The sequence below is a fragment of the Coenobita brevimanus genome, chromosome 71, assembly GCF_032717465.1.
Source record: "Coenobita brevimanus isolate Jiangsu-jjx chromosome 71, ASM3271746v2, whole genome shotgun sequence".
NCBI classification, from domain to species: Eukaryota; Metazoa; Arthropoda; class Malacostraca; order Decapoda; family Coenobitidae; genus Coenobita; species Coenobita brevimanus.
The window spans coordinates 37,340,143-37,361,695 of NC_137024.1; the positions used below are offsets into that span (position 1 = coordinate 37,340,143).

General features: G+C 41.1%; 1 protein-coding gene across 1 annotated transcript in view; it reads right to left on the bottom strand.

Moving 5' to 3' along the window:
• sdk (sidekick cell adhesion molecule) overlaps positions 1 to 21,553 on the bottom strand; it is a 296,130-nt gene that overhangs the window by 5,333 nt on the left and 269,244 nt on the right. The window contains exons 28-30 of the mRNA XM_080277849.1: positions 13,048 to 13,210; positions 12,223 to 12,249; positions 11,415 to 11,704 (exon numbers count right to left, since the gene is read on the bottom strand). Coding sequence (XP_080133975.1) covers positions 11,415 to 11,704; positions 12,223 to 12,249; positions 13,048 to 13,210 — 480 coding nt within the window. The remainder of the gene's footprint in view (positions 1 to 11,414; positions 11,705 to 12,222; positions 12,250 to 13,047; positions 13,211 to 21,553) is intronic.

Genomic DNA, 21,553 nt, shown 5'->3' on the forward strand with positions numbered 1-21,553 from the left:
CAGTAATGCACTGCATGTAAAATGAGTATGCAGGTATTTCTTCATTGTTAGTGCTGGAATGTCTGGAGGTGGGATATTGTGGATGTGAGCCTAGTAATGTTTGTGTGGTGACTGTTTTATGCAGCTAACTCTGGGCATTGTTTGTTAGCTCAGGCTCCCATGTGAAATTGTGTATCTCTCATATCAAGACATTCTCTGATAGAGAGGACTCTTAGGTTCAAAATACAAGTAAGCTGTGGGAGTGTTTTTGGTGCAGCCAGTGATGATGTGAACAGTGATGTTCTGTATGATAAGGAAGGAGCAACCACCACACAAAACATTTATTAAAGACCCCAAAAATCCACACTACTAAGATCTATGGATATCCACAAAGAACACTGAGTGTAGCTGAACAGTCAAAAGGTGTTGGGTAACATTTGCAATGAAGAAAAAGGGGGAAGGGGGTAAAGCCAGGTAGGTGCATCAGTATGAAAACAAAAGAGTCAGAGGCAACTGGTGTGTGCGCTGTGCATGAAGTCTTGCATTTACAAGGTGGGAATGTTCACTTCATGGCTGATGTGGTTAACCTCCATCGATGCCATTTTCTTCTCAGCCAAAGCAATTATGTATCACGGCATGGAATGGATGTACAGTATGGCTTTACAGGCACTAAATCCTGTGAGGCTATGAAATGCTCACATTTAGTAAAAATAAAATGAGGATCATACAAATATAAGTAATAATCTAAACTGAGCAGGGTATTCCTAAGAGTCTAAATCCTGACCACACAGTTCAGTAAAACCTCCTGTACTACACTACAGAGACTGAATTTAACTGACTTATGTGGTAAATGAAGCATGCAAAACTTCATTCTGCTAATCTCATTTTTAAACATTAGCTCAAGGGCTTCTCTGCAGAGCAGAACAATATTGTCTGGAATTAGCCCCCCAAACTGCAACATCCTTGTGGCAATGGTAAAAAAAAAGTAGAAAAAAAGAAAGAAAAAATATGGGAATTTCCTCCACTACCATACCTCAGAGTAGCATTAGCATAGGTAGTAATTCATCTAACATCTATTAACCAACCTTTTATTGCTCCATCAAGAGCATATGAGCCTAAGGCTAGGCTATTCAGTCTAAGACATCTAAGGCATGGGTGCCTGGACACCCACCCCTGAATGATGTTATGTATTTTGCCCCAACCTACCCTTACATTTGAGCCTTTATTAGCCCCAATAGTTGGAGTACCTAAACTACTAGATCACCAGGCATCTATTTGTTGATAGTTTCAATCCAATGTAGTAAGTGGTTTTGTTGATTACAGGTTAGTGACAGACTTCTCACCCAGTGTATTATATCCCTCTTCTTTGTCTAGTGTGATACCTTGCTGCCCTTTTTTTGGTAAGTTACTGTTTTTAGATAATATTTAATAAAATGTATCTATCTATTGCCAGACACCTCAATCCTGTAAGGGGTGGCCACAAACAAATCGCTTCCATGTCGCCCCGTCCAATGTCATTCACTGCACTGTTCCCAGCTCACACACACTCTCTCTCAATATACCTCTCCACTCCATCCCTCTATCTTATCCTTCGCCTCCCTCTCCCTCTCCCCCACTCCACCTCACTCACATACACTCTTCTCGTTATTCTCTTGTTCTCCACATGGCCAAACCACCTCAATGTATTTCTAACGCTTTCTATCAGATCCACATCCACACCACAGTGCTCCTTCACTTCCTCATTTGTCAGTCTTTCCATGAAACTTCACATGCTCCTCTCAAATAACTCATATTCGCTGCTCTCACTCTTGACTTGTGCTCTTTCAACAAGGTCCAAGCATCACTTCCATACGTTAGGGCTGGTATCACAATACTGTCATGAAGCGACTGTTCTACTTCCATGCTCACTTCCCTGTTCCTTATTACTGCTTTCAAAGTACCAGCAACCTTTCTTCTCTGTTGTACCCTTTCAAGAACTTCACCCTCTAAACTTCCAACCTATACTCAAGTACTTAAACACATTCACATTCTTCATTTCCTCCTCAGCCAGCCTCACTGTACATTCAGTGGCTTCATTTTTCTCAAAGACCATAACTTTACTCTTCCCTACATTCATTCCATTTCTTACACACTCTCCCAAACTCATTCACCAAGTCTTGCAGTTCCCTTTTGTCTTCACGTAACAACACAGTAACATCAGCAAATAACAGAACAGGAAGTTTCCAAACACTGTCCTCTCTCATTAGGATCACTCCAACATCCACTGCCCTACCTTGTACCTTTTTTATAACCCCATCCATATACAGACTGAACAATCATGGGGACAAGACACATCCCTGTTTTAATCCAACCTTCAAACAGAAAAATTCACTCAGTTCACTATCCACATGCACTGCAGCCTTAGCACCCTCATACATACTCTTCATGGCATTCAAAAACTTCCCATTTACTCCATATATTCTTAATACTTTCCACATTCCTTGTCTAACCACCTTGTCATATGCTTTCTCCATATCCATGAAGGCCGCATACACCTTCTTTCCCTTCTCTGGAAACTTCCACTGAAGACTGAAGAATGAATATCTCATCTACACAATCTCTTCCCTTCCTAAAACCTTCCTGTACTTCTCCAACTAATTCCTCTGTTCTTTCCCTAACTGTCAATAAGTATCCCACCATATACTTTTCCTATTACACTACAAAGACAAATGCCCCTATGATTACCACACACTTCTTTTCTCTTTTTCCTTTGTACAGGGGAAAATTTATACCTGACTTCCAATCCTCCAGGACTCTACCTTCCTCCCATGCCAATCTGCACATCTTCCATGTCTATTCTACTACTTTCGCTCCCTTATGCTTCAGCATTTCAACACATATTCCATCAATTCCTGGGGCTTTCCTCATTTTGACTTTTCTCATTACTTCCACTACTTCCTTCCTACTGATTCCTTCCTCTCTTTTCACCTCCCTCCTTCTCTCAGCCATTCTCCAGCCACTTGTACTCTCATTACTTTCATTCTCTGTGTTCTGCCATTCCTTAAAGTGTTCTCTTCATCTGCTCACTTTTTTTCCCTTCTCCACTAGCAATCTACCATTTTATCTATCACTCCCTGACTTACTTCTTTATCACCCTGTCTAATTCTCTTTACCTCTTTCCACACACACACATATATATATATATTGTATATAAAATGTATACACAATCTATCAATATCTTGCAATCCTACTTCAAAAAATAAGCATGTATTCATTTGGTCGGCTCACCTATATTGTACTCTCCCATAATACTGATCACAGGGTGCTTTTAAAAAATGAACTTTGGAAATCATATCTACAGAACCCACCATTTTGTGATTATTAATGAAAAAGTACTGCATGTAAATTTTTATGAAAACTGAATAAAAAATTGTGTAAGCATCATGTAAATTTAGCCATGTGTAGTGTCCTACATATAAGGATGTTGTATGGATCAACTGGGTATCTGTACCTTTCAGTTTTTCTTGTATGCCTTGATTTTTCAGTACTGAATGAGAACAATTTGTTATATGTTTGTTTGTTTCTGCTTTCATGATTTGAAATTAAGAGTTCGCACAAACGACCACTGGAACTCATTCTAAGACGCAAATTTGGCTTGTTGAGTCAGCCAGTCCCTCCCTTCCCAGGCAGATGTTTTCATCATGGGAAGAAATGCTGAAACTCATGTTCCATCTTCATTATGAAGAAAAAAAAGGACCATGGCTGAGAACATCATCATCGTGTCCAGGACAGTGATGAAGGTATGTCATGATGAAAATTTCCCAGTGAGGTACGAGGATAATTATTCCAAACATCATCATCATCTGCATAAAGAATGACATAGCCTTTGAAAGAACATCTAAACGATAAGTGAGACAAACTTAGGACACCAAACTCAATTCAAGACAAATTTACATGACCTGTCTGATATTGCTCACAGGAAGGCACCTTCTCTTATCAACATTCCTGAAGACAAAGAATTTTTTATTACCTAATGAGGGACAGGTGATAAAGGGATGATTGAAGCCTTGGGAAAACAAAACAAAGGGGGGGGGGGCCAAAATGGCAGCCATGAAAGAGAAATGAACAGAAGCTCAGGCAGAAATGCAGGAAAAAAAAAAAAAAAAAAAAAAGGCCAAAATGGCAGCCATGAAACAGAAATGAACAGCTCAAAAAAAAAAAAAAAAAAAAAAAAAAAAAAAAAAAAAAAAAAAGCCAAAATGGCAGCCATGAAGCAGAAATGAATAGAAGCTCAGGCAGAAATGCAGGACAGAGAACAAGAAGAACACTCAGATATGCTACTGCAACTTTACAATCATCCTCATCTTCAAGTAAAAGTGAAGAGCCAATTCCATGTCTTGAAAAGAAACCAGCAAAGCATCTACAAAAGAAAAGCACGAGGCACTCACCATCCACTCACTCGATGTAGTGCTGCTCTTGGATGCTTGCCCTTTCCTATTTTCCTTCATTCCCTCCTCTTGTCTTTCTCTCCTTCATTCCTTCCTCTTCCTTCTGTCTATGGGTGACTCTACACGGACTGAAAAGCCAAATTGTTTCCTATACACCAGGAAACCATTTGCCACGCTGGATGGTAACCATATAACCAAATTATGGCACCTGGAGGTTTAGTGGATAATTAGGGCCCTCCAATCAGACTGAGCCGGTGCAGGTTTATATCCATGGGGTGACTGGGGTGTGTTGCTCACATAATGCCAGTCAGGGATAAGTAAGGATGGTCACTCATCTTAAATGTCAGGAACAACTTGCCTAGCCCCAGGCTCCTATGCTCCTCATGGGGCAACACTGGATTAGATGATGAATGAATGAATGAAAACAACTGAAATAAGTTCTGATACTGCAACAGCTCTGAATCATACACAGACAAATGGCAGTTCACAAAGCCATATTCTTATTCCTTTTGTTCTTCAAACGGGAAAAGATGTGGATGAGCTGTGGCTTAGTCCAAGCGGGATTCCTAAAAGTTGGCATCAATACAGGGAAGCATGTGGCAAAGAGATCAAAGCCTCACTTACCACACAAGCCCCACTTGTCCTAAACTTGGGATGGACAATTAATGATGGATTTGACTGGGAGGGAAAAAGATGACCACTTGCCAATTCTTGTTTCCGGTGAGACAGGCTGCAAACTTCTCGTGGTCCCAAAGCTGACAAATTCTAAAGCAGCTGGAACATCAAACGTTATCACTGAAACATTGGATAACTAGAGTCTATGAGACAGAATCAAAGCTTTGTGCTTTGATACAACAGCTGTCAATGCAGGAATTTATTGTGGTATGTATGTGTTCACACTGAACTGAACATTGGGCAGGATCTCGTTATTTTCCCTTCCACCATCATATTCTGGAACTTAAGCTTGAAGCTACATTCCCTGCACTGGTGGACCAAGATCAATTCAAGAGTCTCTATTAAAAATCTTTGAGACATTCCACAATTTATGGCCAACTTTGGATGCACCGGAGTGCACAACAGGCATTGAAGACCCTGAAACAACAGTTCTTCTCCAACCATAGTCCAATGAAATCATGCAACACCCACAGCAGATCCTTCAAAAGAAAAACATCCTCAGGATGACTACACAGAACTTTTGGAGCTTGTGGTTATCTTCCTCAGAGGAGTCCTTTATGGAAAGAAAGAAGTGCAGTCTATGGCCCCAGATGCACTACACTTAGCCCGATAGATGGCTCATGCAATATAAAATACCTTAAAGATATGGTTGTTTCATACACAGTTTGCTTGAGCTCATTCCTAATCATGGTCCACATCAACAGGTTCATTATGATGTGAACTCAGCTTGACAGGACTGAGAGACTTCTGCCTCTTTGTAGCAAAGCATTATATCCATCCTACAATTTAGTTTCTGTGATAAGCCTGAATCTTCTACTTCTGAAAAATCTGGAGAAATATGAATTCTTGCCATGTGCACTACTGGATTCAAGTGCTTCAGTTGCCATCTGTGGTAACTTTCAGGGGTGAACTTTGCACAGACACTCTTCTATCCATCAGCTGATGTCACTGAGAAGTGATGCATGGTTGAGAACATTAAAAATGTTAAAGGATCAGTAGAGCCTCCATGAGGTATCTGGGTCCTTGAATCATCAAGAAAAATGCTGGTTGATGTTTTTTCTATCCAAACACTTGATTTTTTCAAGATTCTTGAGATCCCTTTGTCATTTCTGGATGTGGACTCTAGTGACTGGGAGCAGGATGGATCATTCATCAAGGCACAACAGCAGGTTTCACCTCTCGGTATTGTTGATGACAATGCAAAATGTGGGGTGTCACTCCTTCAGTCCATCAAAAGAGCCATAACAAAAGATGAGCAACAGATTCAACACCTCCTTCAGGTAGAAGAAGTGCAGAGAAGAGCATTCTCAAAAGCCTCAAAAGCTTTTCCATAAAAGTGATCCATTTCTCTATTATTGAACAGTAAAATTTTTGTTTATGCATCCATTCAATTAACTAAATTTTCTACTCTTTTTCATAACAATTTTTTGATAATTTGTATTTTTGTAATAAAGGAAGAACTGATAGTATAAGTTGGGACCTGAGGAACACATATTGGCAAATCATGACATATTTTTATGTGCATTTTTGTTTATGTACTGGCTTAGATGTGCTAAATGGGTTGGACAGCATGACGGCCCACAAACTTTTTCTACTTTCCACATGTCTAAGCATGGCTCTATACACATCAGTAAATGATGAGAATGATATGGGGCAAGCAGTGTTGTATTTAAAACAATGTGAAAAACATTGGTCGCACTGAGCAACCTTTCAAATGCAATGAATTTCACTTAAGTTTTGCATTTGTTATTTTTAACTGAATCTCAAGAAATACTCAGTTTTGCATTATGATATAATTCAATTAAAATCCACCTGTATATTACAAAAGCATCCTACAAGCAAAGGGCACCCCCCCCCCCTCAAAAGTTGCCACAACATGACAGTGTGGGCTGCAGGACAACATATGGCATAACCTGTCACTGCAAGGGCCACATGACTGTTTAGAGGCACGTTGGTGTGTGGTGATAGTACTGTGGGTGTGGGATGTTGATGTGGGAGATGGTGTGGGATGGTGATGATTTTATAGTCTAGGTGATGGTGTGGGATGATGGTGATGGTCTAGTCTAGGTGATGGTGATAGTCTAGCCTAAGTGATGGTGATAGTCTAGTCTAGGTGATGGTGATGGTCTAGCCTAAGTGATGGTGATGGTCTAGTCTAGGTGATGGTGATGGTCTAGTCTAGGTGATGGTGATGGTCTAGTCTAGGTGATGGTCTAGCCTAGGTGATGGTGTGGGATGTTGGTGATGGTGTGGGTGTTGGTGATGGTCTAGTCTAGGTGATGGTGTGGGGTGATGACAATGCTCTAGTCTAGGTGATGGTGTGGGGTGATGACAATGCTCTAGTCTAGGTGATGGTGTGGGGTGATGACAATGCTCTAGTCTAGGTGATGGTGTGGGGTGATGACAATGCTCTAGTTTAGGTGATGGTGTGGGGTGTTGGTGATGGTCTAGTCTAGGTGATGGTGTGGTGTGATGGTGATGATCTAGTCTAGGTAATGGTGTGGGATGATGGTGGTGGTCTAGTCCAGGTGATGGTGTGGGATGATGGTGGTGGTCTAGTCCAGGTGATGGTGTGGGGTGATGATGATGATCTGATCTAGGTGATGGTGTGGGGTGATGATGATGGTCTAGTCCAGGTGATGGTGTGGGGTGATGATGATGGTCTAGTCCAGGTGATGGTGTGGGGTAATGATGATGGTCTAGTCCAGGTGATGGTGTGGGGTGTTGGTGATGGTCTAGTCTAAGTGATGGTGTAGGGTGTTGGTGATGGTCTAGTCCAGGTGATGGTGTGGGGTGTTGGTGATGGTCTAGTCCAGGTGATGGTGTGGGGTGTTGGTGATGGTCTAGTCTAAGTGATGGTGTGGGGTGTTGGTGATGGTCTAGTCCAGGTGATGGTGTGGGGTGTTGGTGATGGTCTAGTCCAGGTGATGGTGTGGGGTGTTGGTGATGGTCTAGTCTAAGTGATGGTGTGGGGTGTTGGTGATGGTCTAGTCCAGGTGATGGTGTGGGGTGTTGGTGATGGTCTAGTCTAAGTGATGGTGTGGGGTGTTGGTGATGGTCTAGTCTAAGTGATGGTGTGGGGTGTTGGTGATGGTCTAGTCTAAGTGATGGTGTGGGGTGTTGGTGATGGTCTAGTCTAAGTGATGGTGTGGGGTGTTGGTGATGGTCTAGTCTAAGTGATGGTGTGGGGTGCTGGTGATGGTCTCATCTAGGTGATGGTGTGAGGCAATGGATATGGTCTTGGTGAATGTGTTGTCTGAGTGATGGTGATGGTCTGGGTGATAATATAGGGTGATGGTAATGGTGTGGTCTACCTCCACACTTCAAGATAGTTAGTGAACAATGTGTTTTTAGTTGTGTTTAGCATTGTTTGCTATATTTAAGGCCAATCAGAGGTGGTTAGTGCAAGCTTGGCAGGTGACTTTGTGGAGGGTCATGACTATCAGCTGTTTTTTCCACTGGCACTGTACCTCCCACAACACCAATTCTCATAAAACTGTTCCTAAGGCTAATGAATTAGCCATATTGTAGGTGAGCTGACTGTACATTTTTGTTCATCCTGATGCTGTAGATGGATGTTTTTGTGCAGTGAAACCAATCTAGTTGGATGGCTCTGATACTCAAGTATACAAATGTCCTTCAGCTCCCTCCCTATCCCCCAAAAGGTGGATGGCAGACTGCCTTAGAAAGGTAGCTTATGCCTGCAATTCACTGGGTTTACTTTTCAGATGAACCTATGACAGCTATCTATCTATCTATTGCCAGACGCCTCAATCCCGTTTGGGGTGGCCACAAACAAATCGCCTCAAAGTCGCCCTGTCCCCCGCCATTTCACTGCCCTGCTCCCAACTCACACACCCCTCTCATATACCTCTCCACCCCATCCCTCCATCTCATCCTCGGCCTCCCCCTCCCTCTTCCCCCCTCCACCTCACTCACATACACTCTCTTCGTCAGTCTTTCACCCTCCATCCTCTCCACATGGCCAAACCACCTCAGTGTGTTCCTCATAACGCTTCCTACCACATCCACATCCACACCACAATGCTCCTTTATATCCTCAATCGTCAGCCTGTCTCTCCATGTGACTCCACAGGCTCCTCTTAAATAACTCATTTCCACTGCTCTCACTCTTGACTTGTGTCCTTCCAACAACGTCCAAGCTTCACTTCCATATGTTAGAGTTGGTATCACAATACTGTCATGTAGTAACTTCTTCACTTCCATGCTCACTTCCCTGTTTCTTATCACTGCTTTCAAAGAACCAGCAACCTTTCTTCCCTGCTGTACCCTTTCAAGCACTTCACACTCCAAACCTCCATCCTTACTCATCACACTACCCAAGTACTTAAACGTACTCACATTTTCCAATTCCTCACCATCCAACCTCGCTGTACATTCACTGACTTCACCTCTCTCAAAGACCATCACTTTACTCTTCCCTACATTCACCTTTAGATTCCATTTCTTACACACTCTCCCAAACTCATCCACCAAGCCTTGCAGCTCCCCTTCGTCTTCATTCAACAACACAGTATCATCTGCAAACAACAGTACAGGGAGTGTCCAAACACTATCCTCTCTCACCAGGGCCACTCCAACATCCACTACCCTACCTTGTACCTCTTTTATTACCCCATCCATGTACAGACTGAACAACCATGGAGACATGACACATCCCTGTTTCAACCCAACTTTCAAAGAGAAAAATTCACTTAGTTCACCATCCACACGCACTGCAGCCTTTGCACCATCATACATACTCTTCACAGCATTCAGCAACTTCCCATCTACTCCATATATTCTTAACACTTTCCACAATCCTTGTCTATCCACCCTGTCATATGCTTTCTCCAAATCCTTGAAAGCCGCATAAAACTTCTTTCCCTTCTCTAGAAACTTTTCCACTAAAGATCTAAGAATGAATATCTGATCTACACAACCTCTTCCCTTCCTAAAGCCTCCCTGTTCTTCTCCAACTAATTTCTCTGTTCTTTCTCTAACTCTGTCAATAAGTATCCTACCATACACTTTTCCTATTATACTAAGAAGACAAATGCCCATATGATTACCACACACTTCCTTTTTCCTCTTTTCCTTTGTACAAGGGAATAATTATACCTGACTTCCAATCCTCCGGGACTCTACCTTCCTCCCAGGCCAATCTGCACATCTTCCACATCCATTCCACTACTATCTCTCCCCCATGCTTCAGCATTTCACCACACACTCCATCAATTCCTGGGGCTTTCCCCGATTTAACTTTCTTCATTGCTTCCACAACTTCTATCCTATTCTTCCTGTCTTATACTCGCATGACAGCTGCTGCTACTAATACTATTACTACCACTACAAGCTACTGCTTACTACTACTACTGCTACTACTACTACTACTAGTACTACTACTACTACTACTACTATTACTACCTGTTCATAATACAGTAGTTTGGAGCTCAGCGGTATCAAGATACCAATTATTAATATCTGAACTAATGTGGTAGGGACAGGCATCCACCATCAACTCACTCCATGTAATGCTGCTTTCAGATTACACTGAGTAACAATCTAAATGATTTCTTGTAACCCAAGAAACTATTAACTATGCTGGGAGGTAACCATCATCATCATCATCCTAACCTCTATATCCCACCCAAGGATGGAGTAAAGTACAGTCCAGAGTGCAATAAAAAAACTAACAAATGGAGAACAATAAAAAGCATGCCCAATTAAATGGGCCATATTCTCTTTCATATGTCATTCAGGTCCCTGGAATCCTGACTCCACCTTACAAGCATAACTTGCCACACTTGTTTGCTTTATAGTACCTATCAACTAGTCAGTCTGATGACTATCATGTCACCGGATTAATACAAGGATTCCAGAGCTTTGTTGTACACTCCTCTGTACAAAATTCTTCCACCCAGGTTGATCCCCTGTCACTTGCCAAGCCTTATCAGCTCCCATACTTTGCTTTCTCACATACTCATTTAGCAACCTACATCTGTCCCCCTGCTGATCTAGGATGTTAAGGTGCTCCAACTGGATATGAATGTTATCCAAGGGGTGGCTGAGGTTTACTGCTCACATAACACAACTCAAGGTTGAGCAACCTGTCCCTCTTACCTTCAAAGTCTGAAATGAATACCTTAGCCCTGGTTCTTCATCTCATGATAGGGCAATAAAGAACAGGATGATGGATGAATATGCCAGGTGTGAATAGGTCTACTGAAGATGAACTGCTGGTTATCAATATAACTCTGTCTACAACTGGACTCACTTCTGAAGCTGTAGAGGAGAGATCTGTTGGCTCTGTCTACAAATGGATTCGCTTACCTCTGAAGCTGTAGAGGAGAGATCTGTTGGCTTCTCAGTGAGTTCACTAGAATCATCTGGGTTCTCATCATATCCCTTAACAGTATCATCATCAGAATAGGTAACAGAGGCTGGGGCAGGGCGAGGAGGAGATTTTGCATTAACCATAGCTGTGGCTCCAACTGCTGCCCGTCGACCTAGGGTGCTTCGTTTACTAACAGTGCCGCGTCGAGACTGTCGCATCTCAAATGTAGAGAATGCAGTCTCGTCTGTGTTAACAGACTCCTCCAGGGTCTTGTTGGCTGCCTCCTCTGTCATTTAAACACAAATAATTATTCATTATATATCCAAATGTTAGCAAATGAGCTCATTACTTTTATATCATAAAATGAAATAGAATACAGTATATTGAGCTATGACTGGAAGCTGCAATTTTCATGTATTTAGAAAGACTTCAGTTAGTTAATTACTGATTAAATCTTTTTCATTAACTTAGCATTTCACAGCAGACAAAAATGCCAAGGCACAGAATAACAAGCACAAGCTGCACTATGGAAGTTCATATAAAATACTGAAAAGACACGCAACAAAATGTTCACTAAAGCTGTCGAAGAGAAAAAATTAAAAGTCCACCCAGACTCAAGGTATAGTGTCCTTTTTGATACAGATATAAAGAAAGAGTGAGAGCTTCTTCAGTACAGTAATGTAATAAAGTTGTCGAGGTGCAAGATGAGTGGTGTGCTAGAGTGCGGCAATGTGATGCTGCCAGGGCGTGCAGCATGCATGGCAGTCTGTGCTTCAACATTGAACTGGCTGGTTAAAAACTTACGTGATGACAACAATTCCTCTACAATACCTGGGAATGAGATGGTGTGCTTTAATATTCATGCAAAACATAATACAGAAAAACTTGTTAACCTGAACCATAAAAATAAGTGATGATGCAAATTTACACTTATATTGCTTTTGACATAAGTTTTGTGTTTGTTTTAAAAATAACTTGCAAACAAAGCTGAAAAAAGGCAAGAAAACTTGTTAACTTATCTATGTTAATAAGGTGTGTAACACTTAGAAAAATACATCTATCAATATAAGAGTACCATGCAGAAAGATAATGTATCAGAAACAGAAGTGCAACTTATGTTGAAGCAGTTGCAAGCATAACATAACACACCTAAGGTAAAGTGCACAGTTCACTACTCAAAGCAAGGGCCCATAACCAATAACATCACACACAAGCACTACACTAACTTTAACAAGAACTTTCGTAAAAGTGAGGAATGATATCTATCTACAGAATACTGCATATATATATATATATATATATATATATATTTATATTTATATATATATATTTATATATATTTATATATATATATATATATATATATATATATATATATATATATTTATATTTATATATATATATTTATATATACGAATAGGTAGTACTAAATACATTAAGCAGTGTTTATAGCGCTCATCATCAACGGAAATAAAGTTAGGTACGTTAAGAGCCAACAATATTTCTTTTTTCTAAGACTTTTACCAAACAATAACCTCAGTTTCAAAAGGATGATGATCACTACCTGTATGTGAGAAGCATGGAAGTGCTAGAGAAGAATAACATATGAAAAAATTTTTTTTTACTCACGCTTGTATTTGTAGGTTTTACTTTTGACACAGAGTGCAGCGATAACAATGATGATAAGGACAATGGAGATAGCAGCAAGGGTGACCATGAACCAGGTTTGGTGGTAAAAGGGCCGCTGCTGCAGGTAACCATATTCCAAGAACCGCTTTGATGGTGTTACAATCTGCATCACACATCCAAGTTAGTATCAACACAGCAATAATCCTGCATAAATACAAATTTACTGTTTTGAGTTTCTCAAATCTGATTTTCCTGCAACCAGGCACTGTTCTTAAGATTACCAGCATTTACTTTAACAACTCATCAAAACAAAAGACATTATAATTCAGTTCTGGCTACTGCCAGATATTATTTTTCAGAAAAGGGATACCCTTTGTGGAGTAACCTCCCATTGCTGGTGAATGGTTAATACAGGCAAAACATTCTCTATAAATGTCATTATTCCAATAAAATCCAAAAATAGTAATGGAAGCATAAAACTGTTGACACTGCCCATTGAAATGAACCATACAGCTACTCATTCATCATTCAAGTCATTGAAATTTTGGGCTCCACCTAACAAGAAAGAACCATCCACAAATTTTTCCTTATGTGTTTCATAAATACTTGTACAAGTCATCCCCAGATTATCAAATAAAAGATTCAATCCCTTGTCATATGTTTCTTCACACTACACTTCATCCATATATTATCAATTATCATCTTTTGCTTCCTCAACTTCCATGTCTCATATATTCCAACATTCACTTACCACATCCAGTGATCTTGCCCTTCCACACCTCTCCTCATCCTCAAACTCACTCAAATAAACCCCTTTTACCATTTTTCATATCCATTCGTTTACTCTGACTACAATTACTAAGCACACTCTCTTCTCAACAAACGTCTTTATATCTTTCATGTCTAAATTTCTTAATACATCAAGTCTTTAGAATCCTCACATACTTCTTATCATTCCCTATTTCACTGCTGTCACTCTTGACTTTTCAAATTCAAGCCATAGCTACCAAAGTCTCCCACCCATACTTTAATGTGGTAACTAGCACACCTCCATGCAGCATTCTTTCAGCTTCCCTCCTCCTCCCCTCAACCTTCATACCACCAGCTTTTCTTCCTCAAGTCACTCTCATCTCCACTTCCTTTCTGCTTCTTACATATTGTATGTAACATAATTCTTTTCCTACCCATTCTATTATATACGGTAACTTAAATAGTTTAACTACTGTGTGCAATACAACTGCAGCAGTTTTATGCTGTGCAGTCCCCTCTTGAGGAACTAAGGCACTGCCCTCCTTAGAGGCTTCTCCTGAAGGGTATAGCACTTGCCATTCAGATACCCTCCCAGCATCAACCAACAGCCCATGGATAGCATAGATCATGCAACCCTGTAATCAGCATGTTTTCTGGCCTACTAGACCAGTGCTCTAATGCGCCATGTGCCACCAAAACCTTGCTTGTGTGCCATGGCACATTACCCTCCCCCTCAAAAACAACTTCTGTAAATAAATATTATATAAATGAACATAATACACATAAGTTAATGCTGGAAATAAACAGATGTATTAGAATTCAGTATTCTATCTATCTATTGCCAGATGCCTCAATCCCATAAGGGGTGGCCACAAACAAATCGCCTCCATGTCACCCTGTCCCCTACCATTTCAATACCCTCCCCCCAGCTCACCTCTCTCTCATATATCTCTCCACTCCATCCCTCCATCTCACTGTCAGCCTCCCCCTCCCTCTCCCTCTCTACACCTCACTCACATACATTCTCCTTTGTTAGTCTCTCACTCTCCATCCTCTCCACATGGCCAAACCACTTCAGTGTATTTCTCCTAACACTTTCTATCACATCCACATCCATACCACAACGCTCCTTCACTTCCGCATTTGTCAGTCTGTCTCTCCACATAATTCCACATGCTCCTCTCAAATAACTCATCTCCACTGCTCTCACTCTTGACTTGTGTCCTTCCAACATGGTCCAAGATTCACTTCCATACAGTAGAGTTGGTATCACAATACCATCATGCAGTGACTTTTTTACTTCCATGCTCAAGTCCCTATTTCTTATCACTGCCTTCAAAGAAACGGCAATCTTTCTTCCTTGTTGCACCCTTTCAAGCTCTTTATCTTCCAAACTTCCATCCTTACTCATCATGCTACCCATGCACTTAAATGCAATCACATTTTCCATTTCCTCATCACCCAATCTCACTGTACATCCAGTGACTTCATTTCCCTCAAAATGAAAGGGAACTGCAAGGCATAGTGAATGAGTTTGGAAGGGTGAGTAAGAAATGGAATCCAAAGGCAAATTCAGTATTCATTTTCATGTATTTCTGTAATACAAGCAGGATACTTATGAAACCGCTGCCAGGGAGCTACATTCGGACATGTGTAAAACATTTTGGGGTGCATGCTTGAACCATTTAGTGCAATGTGCCTTAGCCCCCGAGACTCTTGGATAATTAAGAGCACTGGCTGCTGGGGTGCTTTATTGCTATTATTGCAAGAGTTGGCCCTGACCCTGAGCTGTGCACTTGGAAACAATATTGAAGTAGAAAACTCCTGTGCAAAACAGCGTAACTGGGTTTGTGATCATTCTGCTTCAGCCGCTGATGCATCAGTCTGTTACCTCTCCTTGATGGCATGAGAGGAACTTGAGGATGTCAAGCATGATTGTAACCTCACACATAATTCAGTGAAGAAACCTAAGACATTTTGAGCAGAGGTGAAATAAAAGTACCCAACTGTCTCCAAGTGTGCTCTTGACATGCTGTTGTCATTTGCAATGACACTCTGTGCTAATTAAGCTTTTATAATTAACACTTCTGGTATAAACAACAAAGAGAGATCAAATCTGAAGGTACTGGATGAGGAGATTTGTGTGGGTCTTCCTATAACACAACCAAACATTGAGAAATGGTGTTCTTCAAAACAGGCACACATTTCTCATTAATTTTCAGTGAAAGTATCACATATACAGTATCAATTTTCTGGGAAAAATGTTTTAATTTATATTTATTACATAAAGTTTCAATGAGCAATTTTTTTACTTGGCTCTCAAAAAATTAATATTGTGATATATGTTTTCTTCATAATCTTTCAGTAAAACTGGCTGAGTTTATCTTCTTGAGAAAACTTTTATTTTGAGACATTATCCCATGTGTAATAAGCAAATGCTTATCACTGCATGCACTCAGAACAGTCTTTATTTCACAAACATTTAAATTCCTTGAATACTAAAAGAATTCAATATGTTACTTTAAATATACAGTACAATACTGTACACCTAGCAATTGTGGTGTCCTTTCATCATATGTTAGCAAATGTAAAAATAGCCATGCAATTCTGACACACATCACAAATACTTATTTAAAGTGCCTCATGAGTTCAATCATCATTCATTCATTTTATTCATCATCCAATCCTACACTGCCCCATGAGGAGCCTAGAAGCCCGGGACTAGGCAAGTTGGTCCTGACATTTAAGATGAGAGTGGCCAGCCTTACTTATCCCTGAGTGGCATTACATGAGCAATAAACCCCAACCACCCCTTGGATATAACCTGCACTGGCTCAATCCGAATGGAGTGCTGTAATTACCCACTAAACCACCAGGCGCCAAAATTTGGTTATATGGTTACCACCCAGCATAGTAAATGGTTCCCTAATGTACAGGAAACCATTCGGCTTGTCACTCAGTGTAGAGTCACCCACAAGCAGAAGGAAGAGGAAAGAAGGACGGAAAGAAAGACAGAATAGGGAGCGTTAAGTCACCCATAGGCAGAAGGACGAGGAAGGAATAAAGGAAAGAAAGACAGAAGAGGAAGTGTAAAGTCACCTGTAGGCAGGAGGAGGAGGAAAGAATGAAGAAAAGAAAGACAGAAGAGGTTGGAAGGAAAGAAAGATGGAGGAGAGGAAAGGGCAGACACCCGAGAGCAGCACTACATTGAGTAGGTGGATGGAGAGTGCCCTAACGTACCATAATTCAACAAACTGAATAATGTGCCATGAAGTAAAAAGGGTTATAGAGCTCTGAACTACACCATAGTATCATATATTAATTAAATGGCAAACAAAATGTACAGTTTACACAGTTTACAGTAATTCTAATACACCTGACAATTTTATCACATAAATACTATATAAATGCACAACAAGCAAGGTTTACAGTCTACAGTAATTTTATGTTTCCATTTTTTTCCCCCTTCTATGCCTCCAAGAAAGTACTTACTTCACAATATTTTACCATAAATTATCTATCTATCTACCTATTGCCAGACGCCTTAATCCCTTATATGGGGTGGCCACAAACAAATTGCTTCCATGTCACCCTGTCCCCCGCCATTTCACTGCCCTCCCAATTCACACACCCCTCTCTCATATACCACTCCACTCCATCCCTCCATCTCATCCTTGCCTTCCCCTCCCTCTCTCCCCCTCCACCTCACTCACATACACTCTCCTCGTCAGTCTCTCATTCTCCATCCTCTCCACATGGCCAAACCACCTCAATGTGTTTCTCCTAATGCTTCCTACCACATCCACATCCACACTACAGCACTCCTTCACATTTTCATTTGTCAGTCTAGGGGGGGCAAGGTGGCTCAGTGGTAAAGCATGAAGCTCGTAATCGGGAGATTGCGAGTTCGAGCCTCGCCCGGGACTGCCGTGCCGGGAGTGGTAGCGCGCTCCTGTTACCTAGCGGGGATATATGATCCAATACAGGGTGTAGCTCAGGGGAACGCCATTTCATTTGTCAGTCTGTCTCTCCATGTGACTCCACAGGCTCCTCTAAACTCATTTCCACTGCTCTCACTCTTGACTTGTGTCCCTCCAATAACGTCCAGGCTTCACTTCCATATGTCAGAGTTGATATCACAATAATGTCATGTAATAACTTTTTCACCTCCATGCTCACTTCCATGTTTCTTATCACTGCCTTCAAGGAACCCGCAACCTTTCTTCCTTGTTGTACCCCCTCAAGCACTTCACACTCCAAACTTCCATCTTTACTCATAACACTGCACAAGTACTTAAACTTACTCACATTTTCCATTTCCTCATCATCCAACCTCACTGTACAGTACATTCACTGACTTCACCTCTCTCAAAGACCATAACTTTACTCTTCCCTACACTCACCTTTAAATTCCGTTTCTTACACACACTCCTAAACTCATCCACCAAGCCTTGCAGCTCCCCTTCGTCTTCACTTAACAACACAGTATCATTTGCAAACAACAGTACAGGGAGTTTCCAAACATTGCCCTCTCTCATTAGGACCACTTCAACATCCACTGCCCTACCTTGTATCTCTTTTATAACCCCATCCATATACATATTGAACAACCATGGAGACATGACACATCCCTGTTTCAGCCCAACCTTCAAATAGAAAAACTCATTCAGTTCACTGTCCACATGCACTGCAGCCATAGCACCCTCATACATACTCTTCACAGCATTCAGCAACTTCCCATCTACTCCATAATTTCTTAATACTTTCCACAATCCTTGTCTATCCACCCTGTCATATGCTTTCTCCAAATCCATGAAGGCCACATACAACTTGTTTCCCTTCTCTAGACACTTTTCCACTAAAGATCTATGAATGAATATCTCATCCACACAACCTCTTCCCTTCCTAAAGCCTCCCTGTTCTTCTCCAACCAATTCCTCTGTTATTTCCCTAATTCTGTCAATAAGCATCCTAACGTATACTTTTCCTATTACATTAAGACGACAAATGCCCCTATGATTACAACACACTTCTTTTTCCCCTTTCCCTTTGTATGAGGGAATAATTATACCTGACTTTCAATCATCCAGGACTTAACCTTCCTCCCAGGCCAATCTGCACATCTTCCACTTCCATTCTACTACTATCTCTCCCCCATGCTTCAGCATTTCACCACACACTCCATCAATTCCTGGGGCTTTCCCCATTTTGACTTTCTTCATTGCTTCCACAACTTCCATCCTACTGATTTCTTCCTGTCTTCTCACCTCCCTCCTCCTCCCAGCCATTCCCCAGCCACTTATACTCGCGTTACTTTCATTCTCTATGTTCAACAATTCATTAAAGTGTTCTCTCCATCTGCTCACTTTTTCTCCCTTCTCCACTAGTACTCTACCATTTTTATCTTTCACTCCCCTACCAACTTCACTGCCACCCTGTCTGACTTTCTTCACCTCTTTCTAGAATATCTTCTTACATTCCCTCCACTTGACACTCAAATTCCTTCCAAATCCCTCATCCACTCTCTTCTTACTCTCTTTTACTAATCTTTTTCACCTCTCTCTTCCTTTCTACATATAACTCTCTCTTCCACCTCTCAACTCCTTCCATGCCCCTATTTCTCATCCATTTATTGTATGGTTTCTTCTTTTGTGCCACAGCCTGTCTCACCTCTTCATTCCACCATGTTGTTTCTTGCACCCCCTTTAGTCTTCTCTTCACCCCACACACCACCTCACATGCTGCACATATTTCTTCTGTGAATATCTTGCACACACCTTCCACGTCCCCCATCTGCTCCAATTCATATTTACCCAATCATTCCTCCACGTCTCTCTTATATTCTGCCTTTTTCTTATCCTCTTGTAACTTTTCCACTCTCCTTACATCTACTTTCTCCTCCCGTCCTTCCCTTCTTCTATTTCTCCATTTTACTTGAACCTTGATTCTGACCTCCACCAAGTGGTGAAAGTCCACTCCCCGAACCTCTATATGCTCTTGCATCCATTACACATCTTCGCATCCTTTCATCCACACATAAATAATCAATCAGTGCCTTCCTTTCATTCAGTTCACCATCCACCCTTCTCATCACTTGCCATGTATACCTGTGGATCATTTTGTGCCCGAAGAGGGTATTGGCTATCACCAACCCCCTCCCAGCACAAATGTCCACTAACGTACTGACATTCTCATCTATCTCTGCAGGCATGCCCCACTCACCAACTACTCCATGCACCTTCACATTCCCTACTTTACCATACATATTACCAATCAAAAACACTTCATCATTCCTTTCAAACTTTTCCATGCACACTTTCACATTGTCCAGAACTCTTCTCTTACTCTGCTTGAACAATCTTGAGTTGGCGCATACATGCAGACAATCTCCCACATTTGTAGTCCAACTTTCAGTCTTACCCATACAATCCTTGAACCAACTGATCCATACTTTCTTATATTCTCCTTCCATCTGGTACTCACAACATTGCACACTCCTTCTTTTGCTCTCTCAACCTCACCTACTCCTGCACATATACCCCATCCATACTCCCATTCTCTCACACTCTCACTTCTCCATTTAGTTTCAGTTAATCCACATACAACCACTTTCACACCCTCAAGCAACTGGACAATCTCTCTCTCTTTCACCTCATCATTTGGATCCCTTACATTCCAGGTCACCATCCGTATCATGTCCTTTGTATGGTCTGTAATCATCATCTTTTGGTCAGTCCTGGTCCGAGGCTTCTTATTCGTATTTTTAGTTGTTTTCCGGGAAGGGGCACTAACCCTCCGCCAACCCACTTGCTGTCACATAGGGAACAAGTGTCTGTTGGTTATAAGGTTAGAACCCAGCATTGTAAATGATTTCCTGGTTTACAGGAAATCATTTGGCTTGCCACTCAATGTAGAGCTACCTTAAAGACAGGGTATCACTGCACTAAGTGGGTGGATGATGGGTGCCCCCACATACCACAAATGCAACTCAAACTTACTGTTAAAAAAAAAAAAAAAAAAAAAAGGTTCAGATGGTAGACACTCTTCTGTACTTTCAGTAAAGTACCATTACTGAATGGGAAAACAAAAAGTAATACTACCAACAAAAACAAATAATCACACACACATACATATCAGTGAGAAGGTAAGGAACATGTATACACTGCTTGCTAATATGAGAACAGCATTCATATACATAAATGAAGACATACAGAGAAAGATGATAACATTGTTCATCGGACCAACCCTGGAGTATGCATCAGTAGTCTGGAATCCTCATCTCAAAAACACAAAGATAAGATTGAAAAAGTACAAAGGGCAGCTACATGATGGGTACCAAGCTTAGGGGATCTAAGCCACGAAGAAAGAGTAGAAAAACGGAGTCTACCAACACTACAGGAAAGAAGGAAATGAGGAGACATGATTATCCTATATAAATGCATCTCAGAGAAAGAGCAAATAGTAATAAATGAGTATATAAGCTATGGGGAAGCATCAGCTTGAGGACACTGCAAAAATCTACATAAAAGGAGAGATGATAAAGTCGTAAAGATTTTCAGTTTCTCAAATAAGGCAACTGATCAGTGGAATGCATTACTGAATGAAACAGCATGTGCCAAAATGATTAATAAATTTAAGAATATGTATGATAAAAGTGATTTAATACATGGGACAGTATGAGCTTGACTCATTCCTGCTAAGATACAATCAGGTAAGAACAATTAGGTAACCACACACACACACACACACACACACA